A 25,526-nucleotide genomic window follows, 5' to 3' on the forward strand; every position below is an offset into this window, starting at 1 on the left:
TTGGATCTACATTGTGAAAGATGAAGAATTATGTAAGGGGTTAGATAAGCTTCTCTTTTGAGAAGTTTGGAATTAAGAGTTGATAGCAGCAGCAGCAGCAGCTTGAGATATTAGCAAGACTGAGGGAAAGGTTATTTTCACAGCGAAAGCTTATGTGATGACTACTAATAAAGGAGTAGAAGACCTTGTAAGTTCTTTATAAACTGAAATACTCCATGTATTTTTCTGAATTAATACGTTAAAGATAATTTTATGATTTGGCAGTTCATAGAGTAGTTAAATGCTACAAAAATTGAGATCCTTATGGTGAGGCTATCTTCCTATTCATACTAAAATCTTTGGAAGTAGTTGGGCAAAGTAAAGTTTTATAAAATTGAAAAGCTTTCATTTTATTGTTGTAGATTTTGGACTTTATATTAAAGATAAAATATTTTGGCCAAACAAAAATCCTTCTCACAATACCCAACATAACATTTGTAAAATTATAAATACTACTGTAAATAAATTACATGCTTCAAATATTCATTGTGTAGTGAAACTTTGATTGATATGTGATATTTAAGATTTCGTGTATATTAGGCTTAGAATGAGTCCCAGCTAGCTTCTGAACTTTTCTTTTTAAGTAATTGTATATGAATTGTACCAATAAACAGCCAGAGGAAGAAAGGGGGAAAATGATTCATCAGTAATCAATGTTCTGTTCTATTAAAACCATAAAATGCCAGAAATGACTTGCCCTCCTAATACCGTTTCTAAAGAAAAAAATTTTTTTAACAGATGATTCCTCCCAGAGGCTGTGCGTATGTCTGCATGGTTCATCGACAAGATGCATTTCGAGCTCTTCAGAAACTTAGTTCCGGGTCGTATAAAATTGGATCCAAGGTCATTAAGGTGAGACTGGGGGACACATGCTCTTGTTTTATTAGATCGTAGAATTCTGTTTCCTGTATTGAATCCTTTTTTAGCATTATGGGTAAACCTTGACAGAAATTTATTATTTCAGTATTATTAAAGTATAGAATTAGCTTGAGGTTAAACAACAACCAAACAAAACCTTATTCAAGCAGTTCTTTGAAATCGCACCTGCACAGTGCTCTTTAGTCGACCAGGACCCCATTTTATGAGCAGAGCTTTATCAGGCTTGTCTTTCATTCCTTTCTTGCCAGTGCTTCCTAATCCTAACCCAAAATTATACTATTGATGTCTCCTTTTTAACATCTTGTAATTCACATTTTATTTCTCCTATTTTGAAGATAATTTATTTTATCAATTTCTGTAACTGAATTAATAAATTTAAAATTACTTTCAAAGGAGTTAATACACCCATACTTTGTCCTTTTATGGCAGAGAGTTTCTCTTTGTAAGCTGAAGTGTCACTGGTCTCTTTCATGGAGTACCAAGATTTTGTTTAGCTAATTATCTAAGTATCTAATTGCTTAATTATAAGATTTTTTCTAAATAATTATATCTAACTAAGTTGAGATTTTTATGGTGAAAAGTAGATTTGGATTATATTGAGGAATGTATTGTTTTAGGATCATACTAAGAAGTGTCAGAAAGTGAAGAGGAACTGAAAAGCCTCTTGATGAAAGTGGATGAGTGAAAAAGTTGGCTTAAAGCTCAACATTCAGAAAACTAAGATCATGGCATCTGGTCCCATCACTTCATAGGAAATAAATGGGGAAACAGTGTCAGACTTTATTTTTCGGGCTCCAAAATCATTGCAGATGGTGATTGCAGCCATGAAATTAAAAGACGCTTACTCCTTGGAAGGAAAGTTATGACCAACCTAGATAACATATTCAAAAGCAGAGACATTACTTTGCCAACAAAGGTCTGTCTAGTCAAGGCTATGGTTTTTCCAGTGGTCGTGTATGGATGTGAAAGTTGGACTGTGAAGAAGGCTGAGCGCCGAAGAATTGATGCTTTTGAACTGTGGTGTTGGAGAAGACTCCTGAGAGTCCCTTGGACTGCAAGGGGATCCAACCAGTCCATTCTGAAGGAGATCAGTCCTGGGTGTTCATTGGAAGGACTGATGCTGAAGCTGAAACTCGAATACTTTGGCCACCTCATGTGAAGAGTTGACTCATTGGAAAAGACTGATGCTGGGAGGGATTGTGGGCAGGAAGAAAAGAGGACGACAGAGGATGAGATGGTTGGATGGCATCACTGCCTCAATGGACATGAGTTTGAGTAAATTCTGGGAGTTGGTAATGGACAGGGAGGCCTGGCGTGCTGCGATTCATGGGGTCACAAAGAGTTGGACACGACTGAGCGGCTGAACTGAAGAAGTGGAAATAAACCCCATATTACAGACACCGTCACTGTCTAATGCAGGTTTCATTTTACAAACAAAATCAGGAAACACATGGGAAAAAATTCTTTGATTATTATTATTCCAGCAGTGATTTTTGTCCAGCTGATTTTTGAAACTAATTTTATTTGTATTTACATCATTAGCTTATAATTTTGTATGTTTTAGCTTTTTTTTTTAATAGTATAAATGCACTTTTTTTTTTCTTCTCTTATAGATTGCGTGGGCTTTAAACAAAGGTGTGAAAACAGAATACAAACAATTCTGGGATGTGGATCTTGGAGTTACGTATATACCGTGGGAGAAAGTTAAAGTGGATGACTTGGAAGGTTTTGCAGAAGGAGGCATGATTGATCAGGAAACTGTAAATACTGGTAAGAACCCTATGGGGAGTTTTATTGTTTAAAAAGTACGCTGAAAGTGTAACTGCTAAACATTTTGCATGATGGGGTGAATTGTGTTATTTCCTGGATTTTTTCCCCCTTGCACACAAGTGGGGAAAAAAATGAACCATTACCCTGTTCCATGTATATGCTTACTGCGATCTATTCATAAGTGTCAAAGTGTAGTGTTCTAAAACTCTGAATGTAGCATTTCTTATGTATGCCTTTTTCTAAAGCTTCAGTCTTTGAGAGAGTTGTGAATATGGAGGCATCTTTAGACTAATTATTTTATTTACTTGAGTTTAAATGAGAACTGGGGATTTAGGATGGTGTTTCTTTAAAAAAAATCTTCCAAGATTATAATATTTTGATTAGTATCTGTGTTGAGAATGGCAGGAATAGAACCTTGGTTTAGAGAGCTGTAGTTCAGATTCATGGAGCTCTATAAAGCTTATAACCAAGTGATAATCTGACCTGTTCTTTTTAAAAATTTGTCTTTTTAGTTTTAAAAAATTCACAGGATAATGGATACTTGGGAAAGAATCGAAATATGATATACCTCATTTCTTGACATCTTAGCTCTTTACTAAAGTTAGCTTAATTTTAGGAGTAGTGTTTTTGTTCTCTGGCCAGTGCACATGTTTTCAAACACTTTTTTTCAGTTGTTGTATTCTTGCAATTTCCTTCTCTCTCTCATTTGGATAGCTGCTCTTCCAGAACATTTATTCATTCAAAGCATGTTTCAGTTCCTGCTGTGTGCCAGGCATGATTTTAGGAACTGTGATTATAGCAGGGAGATAGACAACAATCCTTCCTCTCAGAGTGCGCACTGTAGTACAGGGATGGACAGCAGTCCTTGGGCCAGATCTTACTGGCTGCCTGTTCTGTAAATGAAGTTTTATTGAAACATAACCATGGTCAGTTGTGTTTACCTATTGTATATGACTTTAAAATTCAACAACAGTTGAGTCATTGTAATGGAGAACACATGCCCGCACTGTCTAGAATACTTACAGCAAGAAGTGTTTGCCAACCCATGTTCTAGTGGGGAAAAATGGATAATAAACAAAGTAAATAAACTTAATAGTATTTCACTGTTGGTAAGCCCTAAGGAAAAACAGAGCAAGGGATAGGCAGCATGATTGTGGTGCTTTTGCAGTTTTAAGTGAATGAAGAGGGTCTAGTGGAGCAGGTGATTTTCAGAGGGATGAGATGTGCAGCTTTCTGGGAAAGAGTGGTTCGTACAGAGAGAATGCAAAGTCTATTAAATGGTTACAAGAGCAGAATGGCTTGAGTATAGTGAGAAGTGAGTAGTAGGAGATGAAGTCAGAGAGGCAGAGTGGCAAGGTCATGTGAAGTCTTACTAGCATTTTGATAACTGATGGGTGTGCTCTAAGGGAGATGAAGAACCTTTAGAGGACCCGTTGAAGCTTCTTTGTGCTGCTTTTGCATTTTTCAGTATTTTCAGGAAGATTTTTCTATATTGGGTTAAATGCTTTCCTTGTTGGCTCCCCTTGTACTTTGTGACAAAATATAGAATAAGGTTGGTTCCTCTTATATCAGGCAGCCTTGGAGATATGTCTCTTATTTCCCTTTTATGTGTTTTCTCTAGACTAAATATTTTAGCATCTTTGATTTGTGCCTCATTTCATGTTGTTTTGAACTCCTTAGTATCCTAATTGGATTTATCTCAGCAGAACCAAATAGTTTGTCCACAACACCTAGAGTTGTGGACACTTCTGGAAGATGAGCCGTGGTACAGGAAGGACCATTTGGACCTGGAGTAAATGTATTCATAGTAATAGAAAATGAAAAAGTGCATCCACTCAAAGGAAATCAATTTCAAATATTTTATTTAGAGTGGGAAACGGTGAAAAGCTCAGAACCTGTTAAAGAGACGGTCCAGACAACTCAGAGCCCACCTCCAGCTGAAAAGGAGACAGTGGTCACAACCCAGGCAGAGGTTTTCCCTCCACCTGTTGCTATGTTACAGGTTAGTGCTGGGTGTTTTTTTTAACTGTTCAAGGTGTTGTTTTACATTTCTGTTTTTACTCATTTTTTTATTTTATAAAACTTGGGAGAAATTGTGTAAAATAGATTAACATTAAAATATAAGTATTTTGAAAATTTTCATTTAGGTAAGAAGTAATTCATATTTAAATGTTTATTTACTGAACAAATTTATCGAGTGCCTGCTCTGTGACATTCACTGTTCAAGTCACCTGGGATAGGGGAGACCTCAGGGAAAGAAAACATGCATAAATCCCTACCCTTCTGGAGCATTTGTTCTCATTATGAGAGACAGAAACTAGGAAATTAGTAAGTTTATAATACTGTGCAAGGGAGAAGGTAGTATAAAACTATGATGTCAGGAGTGCCTCGGTAGGAGTTTAAAATTTAAAATAGGGTAGACTTTATTGAGAATGACATTTGAGCACCACTTACAGTTGCTGAGGCAGTTAATCATGTGGCTATCTCAAGAAAGCTTTGGAGGCAGAGGGAACAACCAGTGCAAAGGCCACAGCTGGGGACATTATGGGTGTGTTCCAGGAAAAACAAGTGAGCAAGAATAGTGAGTGAGAGGCAGCTTAGTGAAAGTGAGACTTCTTGGAGGACTTTGGTTTCACTCTCAGATGGGGGACCCCTTATTTTGAAGAAAGAAGTGACTCTATCTGGCTTTAAAGGATTGCGCTGGCAACTGCTTTGAGAATAGAATAGTGGGCACTTATTAAAGCAGAGACAAGTTAAAAGACAATTGCAGCAATTCAGACAAGAGATGATGGTGGCTCGGACGAGACTGATGGCAGTGAAGTCAACAAGAGGCTGACAGATGCTAAGGCTGACAGATACTAAGTGTATTGTCATGGTATAACCAGTGCACATAATTGGATTTGAGTTGTGAGAAAGAACAGAGGCAAGGTTTTTGGTCTGAGAAATTGGAGAGATGGAGTTACCATTACCTGAGAATGTGAGACTGTGGAAGTGTGGTTTTGGGAAGGACAGAGGGAGTTCAGTTTTGTGCGTGTGAAAGTTTGAACTGTCTTTCTGGACAACAAAATTGAGGTGTTGAATAGACCATTGATATAATGTGAACTTCAGGAGAGAGGTGGGCTTCCCTGCTGGCTCAGCTGGTAAAGAATCCACTTGCAATGTGGGAGACCTGGGTTCGATCCCTGGGTTGGGATGATCCCCTGGAGAAGGGAATGGCTACCCACTCCAGTATTCTGGCCTGGAGAATTCCATGGACTGTATAGTCCCTGGGGTCGCAAAGGGTCAGACATGACTGAGAGACTTTAACTTTTCTTCAGGAGAGAAGTACAGCCAGCCATACGAAAATGCAGATAAATATTTGGGAATTATTGTACTTATTATGAGTAAAAGAATTTATGGTTAGGAGTAGAAAGCAAGTTAATGAGAAATTGCAGCCATTTTAAAGCTGATAGTGAGTGACGTGCTTCCTAATGGTGATTAGAGTGCATAACATAGTTAGGTGTTACAAACTTAGTGGGAGATGGCAGTTTAAAATTGAGCATGATATTCACTGTTGAGGAGGTGCCCATATTTTTGCATCACCTGACTATAAGGTAGATTTCACAATCTCCACATACACTCTGTTGAAAAATACTGTCTTCTACTTCAAGTAGGTTTACTTGTAAGAATACAGAAAGAAAAAAAGCAACTTAATATGATGATGTTTTTACCTTTCTGTGAAACAGAAATCATTTACCTTGGTTGTCCTAAGATGTAATCGTTGCAGATGGATAACATGGTGCATGGACTTTTTTATTTTCTACCCCCAAGATTCCGGTAGCTCCAGCAGTGCCTGCAGTTAATTTAGTACCACCAACATTTCCTGTGTCAATGCCAGTTCCTCCTCCTGGCTTCAGTCCAATCCCTCCGCCTCCTTTTCTCCGAGCAAGTTTCAACCCTTCACAACCACCGCCTGGTAAGAATTCATTTTGTATTTGAACTCTGTTGAGAATTCTGTCATTTAAATTGTTCTGTTTCGAAGTTCAAATGCTGTAAGAGCAGTGATTCTCAAACCAGAGCTTACATCCGAATCACCTGTAAGGTGTGTTGAAGCACAGATTGCTGGGCCGAGCCACCTTCTGAATCAGTGGAACTGAAGTGGGGCAGGACAGTTCCATTTCTAACAAGTTCCCAGCTGATGCTTGTTGTTCACAGACCACACTTAAGAAGCATTTGACAGAGAAAAGATTTAAATGAATCTTTTAAAATCATTGAAATACTTCAAAATAATTTAACATTTATGTTGAAGTTTTTTATATAGAAGTCTACAGTTATCACCCATTTGTCAGAAAGTATGCATCAAATATATATAGATTGAAAAAAGTGAAAGTGTTAGTTGCTCAACTGCGACCCCGTGGATTCTAGCCTGCCAGGCTCCTCTGTCCATGGAATTCTCCAGGCAAGTATACTGGAGTGGGTTGCCATTCCGTTCTCCAGGGGTTCTTCCCTACCCAGAGATTGAACCCAGGTCTCCTGCATTGCAGGCAGATTCTTTACCATCTGAGCCACTCTGGATCTAATAATATGTAGATTATTTCCAGTTTGACATTAGAAATTAAAGTATATCTTAAAGTGCTAATTGAATTTGTAGTAATTCTTTTGACCTAATTAATTTTGGTAAACAAAAAGGCCCTTAAATCATTGTTTCCATGTAAAAACTATGGATTACCTAACACATATCAATTAAATATGATTAGTTGCTTATATGTAAGAGATACAGAGAGCTTAGAGCTTTTTATTATTAGATCATGGGAGGTTTAGAAGAATAAGGGATCAAATGATATATGTTGTTTTTCAAAATTGTTTCTTTTTTTTGAACTTTATGAATTATTTGTATATTATGAAAAGAATGACTGAATTGATTTCTGTAATTTAAATCCTTAGCCATTGTTGAATACGGTTCCTAAAAACTGGAAACAAACCAAAAATTAAACTCATTGTCTGTTGTAATTTATCATGTAATGTAAAATTTTTAAATTATAGTTTAATATATAACTTGAAGTTGATGAAGATTTTAGTAAGAACTGTACCTTTTTATATTTTAAATATTAGAGAATTACTCATAAAATATCTTCTGTATTTGTCATTGAAAATTAAACTTAGATTTCTTTTCTCAGAAGAAATACATGGTATTTCAAAAACCATATACACGTTTGCATTCACTTGTTGAAAATCATATTTTTTTCCCCATTATTTTTAGCCACTTTTTCTAATGGAATATAATGATAGCTCTGTATTTTAAAAATACAGAGAAGCAGGTTTATAGTTGGATCATGTGATATTATTTTTATTAAGGTTTGTTTCAGTGCTCAAAACAGAATCTATATATATATCAGAGAAATACAGGAGCACATTTTACAGGTGACATTATTGCACATAATATTACAGCAGCTTGAAATACAGTGCTTAACTCCCCCTCATGCAGTCATCAAGCTAACATAGAAACAGACTGCCTGGCTTGAATTAATGTTTGATTTGAGAGTATCACAGCGCGTGCCACAGGATTTAGACGAATGAGTAAACAAATAGTATATGTTCATGACAGGGATCTCTGTGCTTTTACTTTTTAGCCTACTGAGTGTCAAATAAGGTTGTGTGTATAAAAATAATTATTTAAATGGAAAATATATTCATAAATATGAGGTTGTAGTAAGGATTATATAATGAATGTAGAATTTCATTTATAGCTGTTGAAATCTTTGATTTAAAAGAAAGTAACTTTTTTGTTATTTTATTTTTGGTCTTTTTTTTCCCCCATGCAGGTTTCATGCCTCCTCCAGTTCCACCCCCTGTTGTACCACCACCTACTATCCCACCAGTAGTACCAACATGTGAGTTTTCTACATTAAAAATTATGTGTTGGTTCTCATTCCTGTGAATTGTTAATTTTTTTATTCTGAAAGTTGTCAGATAGTTGCATTTTTTTGGTTTTTTGGGTTAAATGATTTCTGACAAATCAGCAGTATTCTATGACAGTCCAGATTTGCTCTATTGTATCAAGATTTTTTATAATTGTTTTATTTTAATCAAAAGTTCTCATTGTTTTTTTGTTTTGTTTTGTGTATAAAATGTCTTAATCTGGAGCAGCTCCACCCACATTCCCTTTTTAAAAATCCTTCATGTCTTTGACTTGTTGAAAAGTAGTTCATTTTTATGTGCCTGTGTGCTCAGTAGCTTTAGTCGTGTCCAGCTCTTTTCAGCCCTATGGACTGTAGCCCACCAGGCTCCTCTCTCCAAGGGATTCTCCAGGCAACAGTCTGGAGTGGGTTGCCATACCCTGTTCCAGGGGCCTTTCTGACCCAGGGATTGAACCCCATCTCTTACATCTCCACATTGGCAGGCAGATTGTTTACCACCAGCAGCACCTTGGAATTCCTCCCTTCTCTATATAGGATCCCAAATAATGGATTTGGGTTTTTTGCTTCTTTGTGGTATCGAATTTGTTATTTTGTCTTCTTGAACCTCCTGCAGATAGAAAGTTTTTAGCACCATAGGCTTGTTTAGAACATGCTTCAACTTTTTTGGTAAGAAAACTTAACAAGTGGGGTTCTGTGGACTTGATATCACTTCACATCAAGAGCCATGCATGCAGTGCCTTCTTGTTCATGTTAAATGATGTCAGAATGGGTCAGAGCATTCAGATGGTGGAACCTGGTCATTAAAAGTCGCCTTTCACATTGTCGTCTGATGCTTTCATCCTTTGATTATTATTGCCAGAATCTACCTTTTATTAGTTGCAAAGTGATCTTCTAAATTTTATGATCCCTTCCACATTTCTTAGCAAGAATTTGTTCTGTAAATTATATTTCATTACCTTGAAGGACAGGAGACCCAGGGTAGATGCTAAATTCTTTACTGCAAGTGCCATCTTTCAGAGTAACGAATTCTATTATCCGTGATACCCAGTGGCTGAAGGTAGGGGAGAATTTCTCTTATTTCTTCTCTACTCCCTTCCCTCTATGTTTTCCCCCTGCGTTTTTAGTAACATGTATGGATTCATGGATTTATGCTTTCAAATAGTTAAATTCACTTTTCTTTTTGAAGTTCACTTTGTTCATCTTTGTACAATGAGACCTTTCATGTTACTGCTCTATCCTTTTGGGATGACTGTTATCAGTTTTGGGGAGCTTCTTAGCTTTTTGGCATAATATTGGACCAAAGGACTTTATTGTAAAGAGAGTATATTATAGAGCCTACCTTTTGATATTGTAACTCATTTTTATTATATTTTTAAACTCCTTTTTCTCCTGGTGCTGTTAGACAACACGAGGATCCTTTTTATGTTACTATTGATTAATTAGGAAGAACTGTTCATTTTTTCTGAAAATTAGAAAAATGTTCAGAAGCCATTTCTGAATTCACTGTTTACAGAGACTTATCCTACTTACTTAAGAGCCCCTCTACCAAGTTTACTTCTCGTTATTTTAATTATTTTGGAAAATCTGGGATCAATTAAAGGAAAAAAAGAAATACCATGTGTGCCAGATACTCACCTGATTGTTCACACTGTCTCATTTAATTCTCACAATTCCCATATGGGATCTCAGGTCATTTTATCCCTGTTTTACAGCTTTGTTCTATGTTAACGGTTTGTCTAGGTAGTCTGGAGTTAAATGTGAGGATAAAACATTTTTTAGAATCCCAGAGTACATGACTAAATAGTGTTGTGACATAAATTTGACTAGAATTTCTAATTGTTCAATTGTAATTTTAATATTCCTCTAGCTTAGTTTTTAACATACACGTGACATATAAACAGGACATTTCTACCCATTCTTTAAAACGAAATCTTTGTACCTTTTTATTTGTAGTTCTAATCTGATGAGTTTCTAACCTCATTTGACAAAAAGTAGTGAATGTAAAAGACCCTAGTACTTAGAATTTCTAGAGAATTGGGCAGGTTTTCACTCTCATTTGTTCGTCTTTGTATTTACACCAATCATTTCTGTACATTTAGATAGTTGCGTACTGACATCCGTGAAAAATTACTAGGTTTTGTTTTCATTGATTCACTTTTGGCTGTGCTGGGTCTTCCTTCATTGCTGAATGAGCGTTTCTCTAGTTGTGGCAATACTCTCTAGTTATCGTAGGTGGACTTCTTGTTGCAGTGGCATCTCTCGTTGCAGAGGATAGGCTCGCGGGCTGTAGAGCACAGGCTCAAATAGTTGTGGTGTACAGGCTTAGTTGCTCCATGGCATGTGGGATCTTCCTGGATCAGGGATTGAACCAGTGTCTCCTGCATTGGCAGGTGGATTCTTTACCATTGAGCCACGAGGGAAGCCCCATCTTTGAAAAATTATGATTTTAAGTGTGGGTCCTTCTCTACTAAAAAGTTCTAAAATATTTTTAGAAATTTTTTTTTTTTTTAGAACCTATTCTTTTAAAAGAGGTTTCTAAGTATAATTTAGCCTCTTCATGGTGTCTTATTTATCATTTTGAGTATCAGTTACTATATTTATAATGTGCTGGGTAATACAGTTCAGTTCAGTCACTTAGTCATGTCCAACTCTTTGCAACCTCACCGACTGCAGTGCGCCAGGTTTCCCTGTCTATCACCAACTCCCAGAGCTTGCTCAAACTCATGTCCATTGAGTTGGTGATGCCATCCAACCATCTCATCCTCTATTGTCCCCTTCTCCTCCTGACTTCAGTCTTTCCCAGCATCAGCGTCTTTTCCAGTGATACAGAGATGCCATTAAATGAAACACTCAGGCTCCCAGAGGTTAGTTTTCATCATAAATGAAATAAAGGGACCAGAAGAGAATTCACATAATGTCATGTCAACTGAGCAGTCTCACCATATAATTGGGAGAAGAGGCTAGGAGGTGATTTAAAACTTCAAGACCAGTGTTGGTCATGCTTAATATTTTAACTTGGCACATTAATTGATTAGCTAATTAAATCTGAACTGTATATTCTCCTTCTTTAAACAGCTTTAGTGCAGCCGCCATTATCTATGACTCCAGAAACTGTGAAAGATGTTGGATTTGGTAGCCTTGTTTTACCAGGTGGTTCTGTTGCCAGCAGTCTTGCTACTGCCACTCTGCCAGCTGGAAATGTTTTTAATCCTCCAACGAAACAAGCAGAGCCTGAAGAAAAAGTACCTCATCTTATTGATCACCAGATTTCTTCTGCAGAAAACACCAGATCAGGTAATAAAAAAAAAAAGTAAAAAGAAATTCCCAGAAAGACATAGTTAAATCATAAGTACTACTTCTCTGTATTGGTGTTTAATTCTGAGGTGTCATGCATATGTAACCGATTCAGTGCATGGATATTGCAGCTTTTAAAAAAAGAAAAAAAAACACTGTCCCCTAAAATTTCTATTAAAAACAAATTTGGCATTCTATTCAGGATAGTATATATTTTGACACCTTTTTGTTAAGACTTCTCAGTTTTTTTGGCCTATTGGGACTTTTTTAATGTGTTGTTATCAAAATAAGATTGCACAAAATATGTATACCAACAGAAAGATTAAAACAAACCAATATAAGGTATAGCTTCTATCAGATATTCAGCTAGGTCTAGAAGATAAGTGTGTTGTTTGAAAGCGGCAAGTCTTTTTTCTTTTTAATGACATTACTGTTAGAAATGCTTTTGTTAAATAAAGGTGGAGGATTGATATAAAACTTGACGTTTTAGTTTAACTTAAAAAGATAGCATATAAAGATTTTAGGTAAGAGGTCCACTTTGTTTTCATATTTAAATTTTACTATGTGTGGTATTTTTAATTTTAGCTTTAATTTTTATTTAATATCTGGTATACCTTGGTTCTTGGGGAGATACAAGTAGCTGACTACTGGAAATTATAGCATGAATAATTATAAATAAAGTAAGTCCTCTGTATACAAATGAGTTCTGTTCTGAGAGCACGTTTGTAAGTCCAACAAAAGTTAGCCTAGGTACCCAACCAACACCATTGGCTACATAGTACTGTACTGTAATAGGTTTATAATACTTTGTACACAAATAATACATAAAAAGTAAACACTGAAAATGTTTTTAATCTTACAGTACAGTACCTTGAAAAGTACAATAGTACAGCATAACAGCTGGCCGACAGGGGCTGGCTTGAGTGAACAGGCAAGAAGCGTTACTGCCTAGAGGAGGATGGAGGGATAGTGCTGCCCTCTGTATGCAGCACTGGGCATTCAGGTACACGGGGGTGCATGCAGGTGACCGTGCTAGACGTGTGAATGAACCTAGTGACTGGGCGTGAACACACGTTGACATCTTTGAAAGTTCCCACCTTAAAGGTTCGTATGTAGGGGACTGAAGTGTATCATTTCTTTTTCACACCAGGGTGATTGATTATGTTATTGTTTTCCTTTCCATTTTAGTGATTCCAAATGATATTTCAAGTGGCCCTGCGATTTTAGGACAGCCGCCAAATGTGACAAGCAATTCTGGAATTCTGGGAGTCCAAAGACCAAACGTATCCAGTAATAATGAAATTCTTGGAGTCCGGCCATCTAACGTTTCCAGTAGTTCTGGGATTATTGGACCCCAGCCACCAAATATTCTAAATAACTCTGGAATTTTGGGATTACAGCCACCAAATGTGTCAAGTAGTTCTGGACTTTTGGGAGTGCTCCCCCCAAATATGCCTAATAATTCCGGACTTATCGGAGTACAGCCACCTGGTATCCCAAGTACTTCTGGGCTTTTGGGAACACAACCACCAGCTGGGCCTCAAAACTTACCCCCTTTAAATCTTCCTAATCAAAGGATGCCTGCAATGCCAATGTTAGACATTCGTCCAGGACTGATCCCACAGACGCCTGGACCACGATTCCCTTTAATACAGCCTGGAATTCCACCCCAGCGGGGACTCCCTCCCCCAGCAGTACTTGATTCAGCTCTGCATCCACCACCCCGTGGTCCTTTTCCTCCAGGAGATATTTTTAGTCCACCTGAAAGACCTTTTCTAGTTCCTGGAAGACAAAATGTAGACAATGTTCCTAACCCAGAGAAAAGGATACCACTTGGGAATGATAACATTCAGCAGGAAGGTGACAGAGATTACCGGTTTCCTCCCATTGAACCCAGGGAAGCCATCAGTAGACCTCCCCCGGTGGATGTTAGGGATGTGGTTGGACGACCTGTTGATCCACGAGAAGGTCCTGGAAGGCCTCCGTTAGACGCTAGAGATCATTTTGGAAGACCTCCTGTAGATATCAGGGAGAATCTCGTGAGGCCAGGCATAGATCATCTTGGCCGAAGAGACCACTTTGGCTTTAATCCAGAGAAGCCCTGGGGGCCCAGAGATTTTGATGAGCGAGAGCATCGAGTTCTACCTGTCTATGGCGGTCCGAAAGGCTTACATGAAGAAAGAGGTAGATTTCGGTCTGGAAACTACCGGTTTGATCCTCGAAGTGGTCCTTGGAACAGAGGATTCGGACAAGAGGTTCACAGAGATTTTGATGACCGCAGAAGACCCTGGGAGAGGCAGAGGGACAGGGATGACAGAGATTTTGATTTCTGCAGAGAAATGAATGGGAATCGTCTTGGACGAGATAGAATTCAGAACACCTGGATCCCCCCTCCTCATGCTCGGGTTTTTGAGTTTTTTGAAGGGGCCACTTCTCAACGAAAAGGTGATAACGTGCCTCAGGTTAATGGTGAAAACACTGAGAGACACGCCCAGCCACCGCCTTTGCCAGCGCAGAGTGATCCTGAACTGTATGAGAAACTGGCCTCCTCAAGTGAGGTAAACAAGAAGAGTGACACAGTTGCTGATGTAGAGAGTGAACCAGTGGTAGAAAGCACAGAAACTGAGGGGACATAATCATCACTCAGTAGGTAAAAGATACATTTTGTAAAGTTGTCATCTCTCTGTAATAGATTAATGGCTGACCGGACCATAGTTGCTCACTTTCGTCTGCCAGAATTAAGTTAATCTGATGTTCATGTTCACCTTTCTCTTAAAATAATTGTACAACTGACTTGTATAGACATTGTTCTTAATATGAACATGGTAGGTAAACATTTTTTTATTTTTCTGATAAAATATAAATGTTGCCCCCTGATTCTTTTAACTTCAAGGAAACGAATAACAGCTTGTCAGAGACTTCCTATGGAAGAAAGAATTTTTTTTAGATACTACCATTAGGTTGGATATGGTAATAGATATATTTCAGAATAGCAAGTGATGGTATATCTTACCCATATCTTTAGGCTGCTGCAGAATTTTAAGGTAATAGACAAAGCTGTGATATTTTATGCAAAGACTGGCTCTAAATATTTGAGGAGCACAATACAGAGATTTTAAAAAGTGATTTTGTAAAATCTACACTCTGGTCTCTGTTTCTCCAAAGTAAGTGTTTGTCATTTGTTCCTCATACTGCAGTGAGTTCAAAAGAAAAAGAAAACAACATCAATATTAAAGTACGTTTCAATGTTGGGTGAACTTTGTTTTTAGATGCCAATAAAACTTCTTTGTTTGATAACAGTGTTCTAGGAATTGTATTTTTTTAACCTACAAATTCTTAAAACCATGAATCATTGGCAGCATGTGCTTAGTTGTTGCAGAAGTTTTCTATTACTCTTAGTAACAACAAAGAACCCTGTGTGGAAAAAGCATGTACTTTGATATAAAAAAATCATGCAGTCTCATTAGTATATGTGTAATACCTGTGCATTTTTATTGTGTAAGTCATATGTAGATTTTTCTGTTTCTCTGTATGTCTGTTTCATGCACATACAGAGAAAAATAGAAAGTTGATAGTTCAGATAATAAAATATTCTTTAAAACTAGGTAGAAAATCAGAGAAATTTGGCTAACTGACATTGCTCATAGTTACAGCTCCTAGCCTCTATGATGGTAAAATAAGAAATATTGTAAAGAGATAATACTGACAGTATGTCAGTTCTTTTTTAGTACAGTGAAGCATGAAGTCAGATTTAGCATGGAGCCGAATTTCACCTAAATGCTTGCATTGCTTTCTTTCACATTATATTTGCTATTCTGCATAGATAGTGCTTGTACTTACTGATACTTACTGGTCACTTGCCTAAAGTGAATTCCTTAATTGCACAAAATGTAGAGTTGTGGGTGTTGATGGATTTAAAAACATTCATTTGTATTCCAGAAACAGTGTGTCCATCATGGGTTTTGTAGGCTCTGGGTGACACTGTTTCAGATTAGCCTCCAAGGTAAACCCGAGTAGCAGAAAAATTGGGGATTAGTTTCCTGTTATATTTATTATTATTTGCTTTTGCATTTCATTTATTTGCTGATTGTTTCTCCTTTGGGTTTTACATATATACACACATATAAAACCATTGGTGTTTTTTTGTTTCTAATGAAGGCTTTCATTTGGTCCTGTGAATAGTCATTTGTTTCCTCTTCCGATAATTCATCATTGGTTTTATCTAAAATTCTTCAGTTATGCTTGTCAAGCTTCCCCCAGAAATGATAGCCAGACACCAGCCATTTCAAATTGGGTGGTTTTGCTTACCTCTTGTGATCTAGAGATCCTTAAGGTTCCTCACCAGAAATATTCTTTTCTTCTTACATGTTCTGAAATAGAAATAGTATGTTATTTATTTTGTTTTTTTGGAAAAGTAGATGAGAATGGAAATCTGATGTTTATTTCTAAGGTCATTGAATTCAGTCCAGTAATTTGAGTTGGTTTCCTGTCATTTCCTTGGGGTAGTGGGGAGAACTGACACTGGTACAAAGTTTTAATGTTCTGGAAAGATTTGTCTTGCCCTTAAGGAAATTATATTAAGTGGAATTTCTTTCAAACTGTTCAGTACTTTGGTTGCATTTATCATTATTAAAATTGACATTGTATTAAGTAGCCACAAAAAAAGTGAGACTTTTCAGTGAATTTTGATCCCAAGCTTTTTTCACCCTTGGGCTTTCATGTGCAAACTTGAAAACAAAATGTGTACAAGTATTGCCCTGGCTTGAAGATTCTGATGGTGGAAGTTTGCTGATCAGCTGTCAGTACTGTTATCTTCGAGACCCATCTTGAAAGTGTGCGACACTCTTAAAACAGCTGAAAAACATTTATGTCTAGTTATGCTCACTTTATCTTTTATTGTCGTGTAATGTTTGAGTGAAAGGATAGTATTCATCCTGATACCAAATTTCCAAAACTGATACTTTCACTATTTTTTTTAAGATGATGGAGAGAAAAGTTAATTGTCTTACTTTGCTAAATTTGACTTAAGACCTATCACATTTTTGACCCTTTTGTTCACAGTACTGCTGTCACTAGAATGCTAGCAATTCGAAACGGGCAAGGAGTAACCTAAATATTTCAGTAAAATAGTTTGAACTGCCGCAGGCAGTAATTACGTCAGACATGAAGTCACATAGTTTTTATTTGTGATAGAGAATGATACGGCTTCCTGTGGTGTTAGTAGATTGCAACATTAATAGATATTCATCTTTAAATTTTTGTCTTTAAACATTCCATTGAACATTGGCTTCTGTTAGCATGAATGCATATACTGCACTTTGATCATCTCTGTTGTAGGTAGAAACTTCTTTTAGAGCAGGTAGTCTTTACAGCTTATCATCAGTGAAATGTTACTTTAATTTTATTTCATTGTATAGGGTGGCAGAAGACTAGGAAAGCATTGTAAGATGGAATAGTATAAAGTTGCTTGTTTAAAACTCTGGAAATCACTTCCTATAATAATTAATGCAGTTATTATTTAAGCTATACATTCTTACCAGGGCAGTTTCCTTTGTTCTGATAATTTAGTTGCTTCCACAAATTTGTTGGCCATTTTTCACTCAAACAAAATACAGCTTTATGGAGTGACACATTTGGGATTGTTTTGGGAATGGGGCAGTTTCGTTACATTTAAAAAGAATAAGTTGCCTCTTTTAACTAACTTTAAATAAACACTAGTTCATCAGATCTAAGGTGCCATTAATTGTAAGAAACACCATTCAAAAATTTAAAAATGCTTCCAATATGACATGTCAGTGATTATAAGATGCATTCGTAATTCACGAATGTCAAATGTAAAACGGGTCTTAGAATCAAAGAAATACGGTATTTCTTTGGTATGTGTATATATATATATGGAATATATGTGTGTGTGTGTGTATATATATTCCATATATATATTCTTTTACTCAATGATTTAGGAAAATTTTTGATTTTTTTGTCATTGTATATATTTTAGATGGGCACAACATTTAGTGAAAAAATTTAACATTCAATTAAAAATAACTTTGTTATACCTTATGTGCCTTCATCATTATTATTGGGTGCTATGTTAATAAAATGTTTTAAGGGCTTTTAACTCTTTCAAAGAAAAACATTAACATATTACTCTTTAAATATAGGAGAGGAGAGCAAGTGTATGTTCATTTTTAAGATAGGCAAAATAAATTAAAATTATGTAAGCAATCTTAAATACTACAGTGTGGCAGAGAATTATAAATGTTTCCTTAATTGATAATGCTGTGGTTTTATAGGAAACATATTTTAAACCATAAGTAGGCTCTAAATAATTTATTTTCTACTAATGAAAAGTCAGGTTACTACATTTTTTAATGGGGGATTTAAAAACAAGATACCTTGATGCAAACTTTCTGGAACTAGAATTTAAAATTAATGGCCCAGATTGTTTTCTTTGGGGGGCATACTTTAAATAGAGGGCATGGGTACTGAAAGCTGTTTGAAATGCACTTTCTCTGTGGTTCTTAGCCAGGAAATGTGTGACAGAGTCGCCTGTGGAGCTCTTTGAAAATATGGGGTTGAGGGGTGGTCACTGCAGACTTACTAATGCAGAATCTCCTGGGGAGATACATGTTTATACACATACACAAAGACACACACACACCTTCCATGTATTACCACTTTAGATATGTTAAAATCTGTAAATACTTAATGTACCATACACTTGAGATTTTTAAGGTTTTGTTTTTTTTTTAAAGTAAAACAGTGATACAGAGTTTTTACTGTTTCAATAAAGTATATACTTAATTGTGGTAATTGGTATTGGCGGATGAATAAAGTCCATCATCACAAATGTTTTACATTCGAGTTAATCTAAAAATGAATTATAGCAAGGGATGGACGGAAGTATATAGGAGATGGTTTTATAAGAAGTATTTTTGACTCAACTGAAACCTTGGTATAGGATACCTCTAGATACCATGTAATTAAATGCTTTGCTTATAGAAAGTGCCCCTTTGGAACAAAAGTCCTGGTCTTCTCAGGGAATAGGAGAAAGGTTTCTGGTAGGACTACTTAGACGTGGGTTGCACATCAAAAGCTAATGCGATCCAGTGCTTTGTTTTGGCACGAGCTTTGCTCATTTTTCTTCCCTCTACTTCATTCTCTTTTTCACCAGGAGGCTCTTTGCCTCATATGGACACTTAGAATCACTCTGCCTTGTTCTAGTCAAAATGCAGAACAGATATTCCAAGTAATTTATAAAAAATACATGCAGGGTGTCACAGGGTGAAATGGTGCTAGTGGGCTAACTTTAGATTGTGTGAGAAGCATTAGGTGCTTCAGGCAGTAGGATGACCTACTGTCTGAGAAGCCAGAACCCTGGAGGTGGTGGAGTGCGCTCTTGGAACTCGTGACCTTGGGCCCTTAGTTCAGTGAGAATAGAGGAGTTCGTTTCATGAGCATATTGAACTTACACAGCAGTGGCAGGATGTAGAACTTGGCTGGCCTGTGATGCTTGTCCTTGCACCACTATCTCACATACACACCACACCCTTACAGCAGCCACAGGCTGCTGTCACTGTTTCGTCTTATTTTTTCTGCCTTTCTCAGAATTGTTATCCTTCTCATAGTGCCTCCCATCCTCCTTTTTAACCCATCATTCCAAGCAGAGACCATCAGTTTGGGTTTGTCTGTTGAAAGCAGTTTGCTGCTCCTTTGCTTAGTGATTTCTAAGGTCATTTCCAGCATTTAAATACCTTGAGTCATTAAGTTTTGTCTTCTGTAAAAGACTAGCTGAGGAAGCAGGCTGGACAGAGAGAAAGGCTAATAATATTGGAACACTTTTGAAGAGAACACAGTTCTTACTACCTTTAGGTTTTTGTAACTGGCTTTTAATGTTTCTAGATGTCTGTCTTTGGCCAAGTGATTGCATCTCTCTCAGCATCATTTCTTAACAGCTAGCCTGCAGGCTGTCTTGTTTTTTTTTTTTAAGTTGATAATATTAGGTAATATTTAATAGATATACACCATGTGACAAGAACCGGGGTGATTTTATTAGCGTCATAATGTAATTCTCATTGACAGTCCAATGAGGTATTTGTTATTTTAATATCTCTTACAAAAGAGAGGCACAGATTTAATATCCTCAGATCCCACAGCTCGCAAATGTTTCAGCAAAGATTGAAACCCAAGTCTGTCAGATTAAAAACTTAACCACTTAATAAAGTGCCAGACACATGCGGCAGAGGCTCACCAACTATTAGTTCCTCTTCTCTTTAGAAAAGGCAGATAAATTTGGTGCAGAGGAATGTAAACTTGAACAGCCCTACCAGGCTTATCCTTAAGTAGGGAAAGGCTGCAGGGAAGCACTCAGCTGGTGTTTGCGTTGTTCAAGTGTCTGTGGCGCTTTCCTCTCTTCCAGCGGCTGAAGGTTCACTTCAGGTTCATTTGCTTAGATTCTGCTTTCAGGATTTGTTTTTTTCCTGAAGTGGTACCATAGCATAATATTGTTAACTTTTAAGTAACTTGCTACTCCGGAGGCAGGTTTGTATTGCATTGATATTTAAGATTTCTTTTTGAAAGCACCTTTTCCCACAAATTAAATAAAATTTCAAAACTTTTTTATTTTAATGTTTTAATATATGTAAAGCAGAACCAGTGATAGGTTGCAAATTTATATTTTAGGTTGTGGCTTTGGCAGCTCCTTTCTGAACTGTGCCAGTTATACACTGTATATTTAGCCAAAACTTAGTACTCAGTTTTCTTGTGTATAAAACTCCTAATTAGGAATATTTTGTGACTTGAAATAAATGAAATATGTAAAGTTAGTTTTACACATATATAGTAAGCTTTCAGTGTTAGTCTTTTATTCACTTGAATTCACGTAGTCTAGAGGTTAGCTGTTGTCTTTGGTAGCAGTGGATAATTTGCAGTTATTTTACTTTCTTTGAATATATATAACCTGATTCTAGGTTTTCTTCAAGTCACTAAATTTGGATTCTTTTGAGGTTTAATCCACAGCACGTCATGGTGCTGGTCTTTGATGACCTTTTCCAGGCTTTGCTCATGTGGTTCTAAACACTGTGGCCATATTACTGCCTGATGCACACATCAGGGGAACATGCTTACCATGTCTGTGAATTATTCTCCTATTTCTACTAATCTTGCCAAAGTTAATTACCATTTTGCTTATGTTATTATTTGAAATAAATTTTTGCTTTTGAACAATTGATTTTTAGTGACATGAGTCTTGTGTTTATTACTGAAGTCGGGTCAGTTGGCACATTAGTAAGGATATTAGTAAAATCAGAAGACTTGTACTAAAAAATAAAATAATCTTTGAAAGTACAAAAGATAACTTAGGTAAGAATTGTTCTTTCCTTCTCTGGTGATTGAAACTGCTTTGAGCTTTTTAGATAGGCGAGGGTAGCATTTACCATCCTATAAAACTCTGAGATAATCACATCATATAGCACTGTGGTCATACCCACCACAGGAAAGATTTAGAGATTTCTAAGTAGTGAAGCTATTGGGGCTTCATGTAGAAAAGCGTTTTTTTTTTTTTTTGTAGAATATGTATTTAACAATATATGAATTACAGCCTTTATTTTTTTTTAATCATATTACTTTCTGCATTGTTAGCCAAATAGTCTGTTGACCATATGTTAAAACTCCTTCTCATTACAGGGAGAAGGGTTTGAGAGTGGAGAGAGAAAAATTTTAACCTCTGTGTCATGGACATTCTGAATCATTTATCTTCAGAAACATACCATTCTGTAGGAGCCATTTCCCTTCTTTACAAATAAGCAAACTGAAGTCCCCAGTCACACAGCTTTTGATTTGTACAGGTATTTGAACTCAGGTTTTTGCTGACCAGGCAAAGCTGTGCTTTACTTTAAAAGATACTCTTGGACGTGTGCTAAGTCACTTTAGTTGCATCCAACTCTTCAAGACGCTATGGACTGTAGCCCCCCCAGGCTTCTCTGTCCATGAGATTCTCCAGTCAAGAATACTGGAGTTGGTTGCCATGCCCTCCTCCGGAGGACCTTCCCGACCCAGGGATCAAACCAACGTTACGTCTGCTGCATTGCACTTGGATTCTTTAGCACTAGCGCCACAGATTTTAATTTTAACACATGGTCTGTATAATTCCATAGAGCTGCTGTAACAACATACCAAAAAGTGTGTGACTTAGAACAACAGAAACGGAATCTCTAGATTCTGTTCTAGAGGCTAAAATCTGAAATCGAGCTGTTGGCAGGACTGTGCTCTCTCTGAACACTCTAGAGGAGAGCCTCTCTTGTCTCTTCCCAACTTGTGGAAGTTCTCAGCAGTCCTTGTTATTCTCAGCTTGTAGACGCATCACTTCAGTCTCTGCCTCTGTCGTCAAGTTGCTGTCTTCGATCACGTGTCTTCATATCACCTTCCTTTTATGTCTGTCTGTAAATTTTCTTCTTCAATTAGATACTAGTTATATTGGATTAGGGGCCCACCCTACTCCAGCATGACCTCTTCTTAACTAATGATATTTATAATGACTCTGTTTCCAAACAAGGTCCCATTCTGAGGTACTGGAAGTTGGAACTTACACATTTTGGGAGGACACATTTCGTTAATAGCCTATGACTGAATTCTGTGACTATTTAAGATCTAAGTAAATAAACCTTGGTGGCTCAGATGGTAAAGCATCTGCTCCAATGCAGGAAACCCGGGTTCAACCCCTGGGTTGGGAAGATCCCCTGGAGAAGGGAATGCTACCCACTCCAGTTTTCTTGCCTGGAGAATTCCATGAACAGAGGAGCCTGGCAGGCTACAGTCCTTGATTTCCCAAAGAGTTGGAAACGACTAAGCGACTGACACTTCCACTTTCAAACAGACGTTGAATAGTTTAAAACATACTTAGGGAGAATAGTCATATTTTAGAGTGATGAAACACATCTTTATAGAATTTCATTGTTAAATATGATAAGACACTGCCTAGCTTTTTAGGTGAATTTGTAATACCCATAATTTTATGTTTTTTAGTCATACTTGAACTAACAAATCAGCAAAGAAGATCCAATAATATTAACATTATATAGCAAAGCATCTCCTGCAATTTTTTCTTGCACTTAAAATGATTCATGCTGACTTTTAAATATGAAGGTTTTTTTAGACTTTATTAAATATAGCTCACTGAAAATATGCAGTGTGTTTCATTTCTACTGTTTCTTTTTTATAGTATGTTAGTATTTTTTGTTTTGTCCAGACTTTCTGTTAAGCAAGTGATAATGACTATCATTTTGCTATTTCAGTGGTTTGTTAGAAATAGCTTTCTCATTTACCAAATAAGTTAACAATTTGTTATTTTCATTTAGTAGTATAACCTTAATATATTTCTCTTTTTTTTTCATATAATTATTCAGCAAAATCTTTGTTGAAAAACAGCTTTGTAGCTGACTGAATCCAAGTTGTCTGAATATATAGGTCTTTACTAAATAGGTCTTTTAACAGTGTTCCCTATGACTTCTGGACACTTGAACAGGCAATTCCCTGATTTTCATTTGAAGAGCACCAAAGCACTTAGAACACTGCCTGGCTTGTAGAGTACATTGGTGTTGGCTATTGTTATAATTGTCCAAAATGGCTGAGACTTTGTGCCTGTTAAGTCGCTTCAGTCATGTCTGACTCCGCAACCCTATGGACTGTAGCCTGCCAGGCTCCTCTGTCCGTGGGATTCTTCATTACAAGAATACTGGAGTGGGTTGCCATTTCCTCCTCCAGGAGAGCCGCTCAACCCAGGGAATCGAATTTCTTACCTCTCCTGCATTGGAAAGCAGGATCTTTACCACTAGCACCACCTGAGAAACCCAATAGAGACTTTGGGGGCATGCAAATCAGTGGTTTATATTAATTGCAGATAATGAAGGGATAATTTATGCAGGTTTTGTATTACAACCCCATATCAGGGAGGGAATGGGTGAAGTTACAAGTTCTTGGAGCTTTAACGCTCCAGAGTTTTCCTGCCTCTAAAGCTTACTTAGTTATTCGAGCTGTATTTGTGTTTCTGATCCAGTCTTGAAACACAGGAGGTCTGATTCACTAGGCCAGTGGCAAGCCTGCTGGCTCACCTGGCTCACCAATCAGGAAGTGATGGCGGTTTTCTAAGAACAGTTAGAAAGCTTCCTTTCTTTGGTGGTGGTTCTGTTGCTAAGTTCACGTGCGACTCTGTGACCCCACAGACTGCAGCATGCTAGGTTTCTCTGCCCTTCCCCCTCTCCCAGAGTTTGCTCAGATTCATGTCTGTTGAGTAGGTGATGCTGTCTAACCATCTCATCCTCTGCTGCCCTCTTATTTTGCCTTGAATCTTTCCCAGCATCAAAGTCTGTTCCAGTGAGTCAACTCTTTGCATCAGGTGGCCAAAGTACTGGAGCTTCATTTTCAGCATCTTTTGTTGATTGTCTAAATATAGGAAGGGATACAGAGACCAGGGAGAAACAAATAGACTAGAGTAGCCTTGGGACAAGGTCCTGTTTGCCCATCAATACACACAACAGTATCTTCGAGCTATTCAGCAGATACTGAAACCCCTTCCAGGTGGGAGAAGTTAACAATGGTAATGCAACCCACAAGCATGTAGAGCCCAGGCCAGTTAGACCTGTGTCCAGATAGGAAGAATTCAGTGGCTAAAAAGTGTTCCTGATTTTCTTATTCAATGAAGTAGAAACTCAAGTTTTAAGAGTAGATATTTTTTCATGAGACTTGAAAAAGGCTGATTAAGGTGAAAAAAAGATTTATACTTTTCCCATGAATGTATTCATACTAAAAAAATGTTGAGAATTCCTTGGCTGTCCAGTGGTTAACACTGTGCTTTCACTGCTGAGGGCAAGGGTTCTATCCCTGGTTGGACAACTAAGATCCCACAAGCCACACCATTCAGCCATTTGACCAAAAAAAAAAAAAAAAGTTGTTAATTGCGGAAATAAACGAATTAGCTTCCTAAAAATTGTGTGTGACTCAATCCATTATATGGGGAAACCACATTTAGAAAAATGATTTGAAAACATTTCTATTAGACCTCTTTGTATAATATACTGAGAATTTTAAAAACACGTTTAGTGTTATTTTATCCCAAATGAAGTCTGTCAAATAAAATTTGAGATCTCAAAAGAGATTATCTATTTGAGAGAAAGAAGTGAGGTTATTTTGGTCATTCATAGCAACCAGTTTAGGAAGACCTAGTAGGGATCTTGGTTTCGTTGGAAATCATGAAACGCCACCATAGCCATAGTTACCTGTACTTCCAAGTGTAAAGCAGTAATTTAATTTCTCATCAGAGCTTTAAAAAAATAATAGCTAGACTCTTAAGAGGATAATGTAAAATTGAATTGTTGATGTAGAAAGTTCACCTTGGAATGCAGCAACCCCTTCATCTGTGTTACAGCCGTACTCTTTCCTTGCCACACGCTACACACATGCAGATCTAGGACTCACAGAGGTCTAAGGACGAAGTGTAGTTGTCACCAGGTTCACAGTTCAAAGCCTTTGTTGTAACTTGAGCTGTGTGTTAAATGCTCTCTTCATAACGTGACTCTTAGACTCTGAGCAAATAGAATCAGTAGTGTACGTTTTAGTTAATGGTAGATGCGGAGTGATTTCTAAACTAGTGTC

The 25,526-nt window shown here is 37.1% G+C and overlaps 1 protein-coding gene across 13 annotated transcripts in view; it reads left to right on the forward strand.

Annotated features, from left to right (window-relative positions):
• SCAF8 (SR-related CTD associated factor 8) overlaps positions 1-25,526 on the forward strand; it is a 218,797-nt gene that overhangs the window by 72,309 nt on the left and 120,962 nt on the right. For 9 of the 13 annotated variants that reach the window (XR_009738602.1, XR_009738598.1, XR_009738603.1 and 6 more), the window contains exons 14-20: positions 778-891; positions 2,532-2,688; positions 4,557-4,690; positions 6,499-6,643; positions 8,490-8,558; positions 11,661-11,879; positions 13,068-14,529. Coding sequence is in view for 5 of the 13 variants with exons in the window: in XM_061428392.1 (XP_061284376.1) it covers positions 778-891; positions 2,532-2,688; positions 4,557-4,690; positions 6,499-6,643; positions 8,490-8,558; positions 11,661-11,879; positions 13,068-14,515 (2,286 nt within the window). In the remaining 8 variants the exon portion in view is untranslated. Of the gene's footprint in view, positions 1-777; positions 892-2,531; positions 2,689-4,556; positions 4,691-6,498; positions 6,644-8,489; positions 8,559-11,660; positions 11,880-13,067; positions 15,177-25,526 lie in introns of those variants that run through there. The other 4 variants (XM_061428391.1, XM_061428393.1, XM_061428395.1 and 1 more) reach the window with 1 other exon arrangement.

The sequence above is a fragment of the Bos javanicus genome, chromosome 9 (genome assembly GCF_032452875.1).
Source record: "Bos javanicus breed banteng chromosome 9, ARS-OSU_banteng_1.0, whole genome shotgun sequence".
Classification (NCBI taxonomy): domain Eukaryota; kingdom Metazoa; phylum Chordata; class Mammalia; order Artiodactyla; family Bovidae; genus Bos; species Bos javanicus.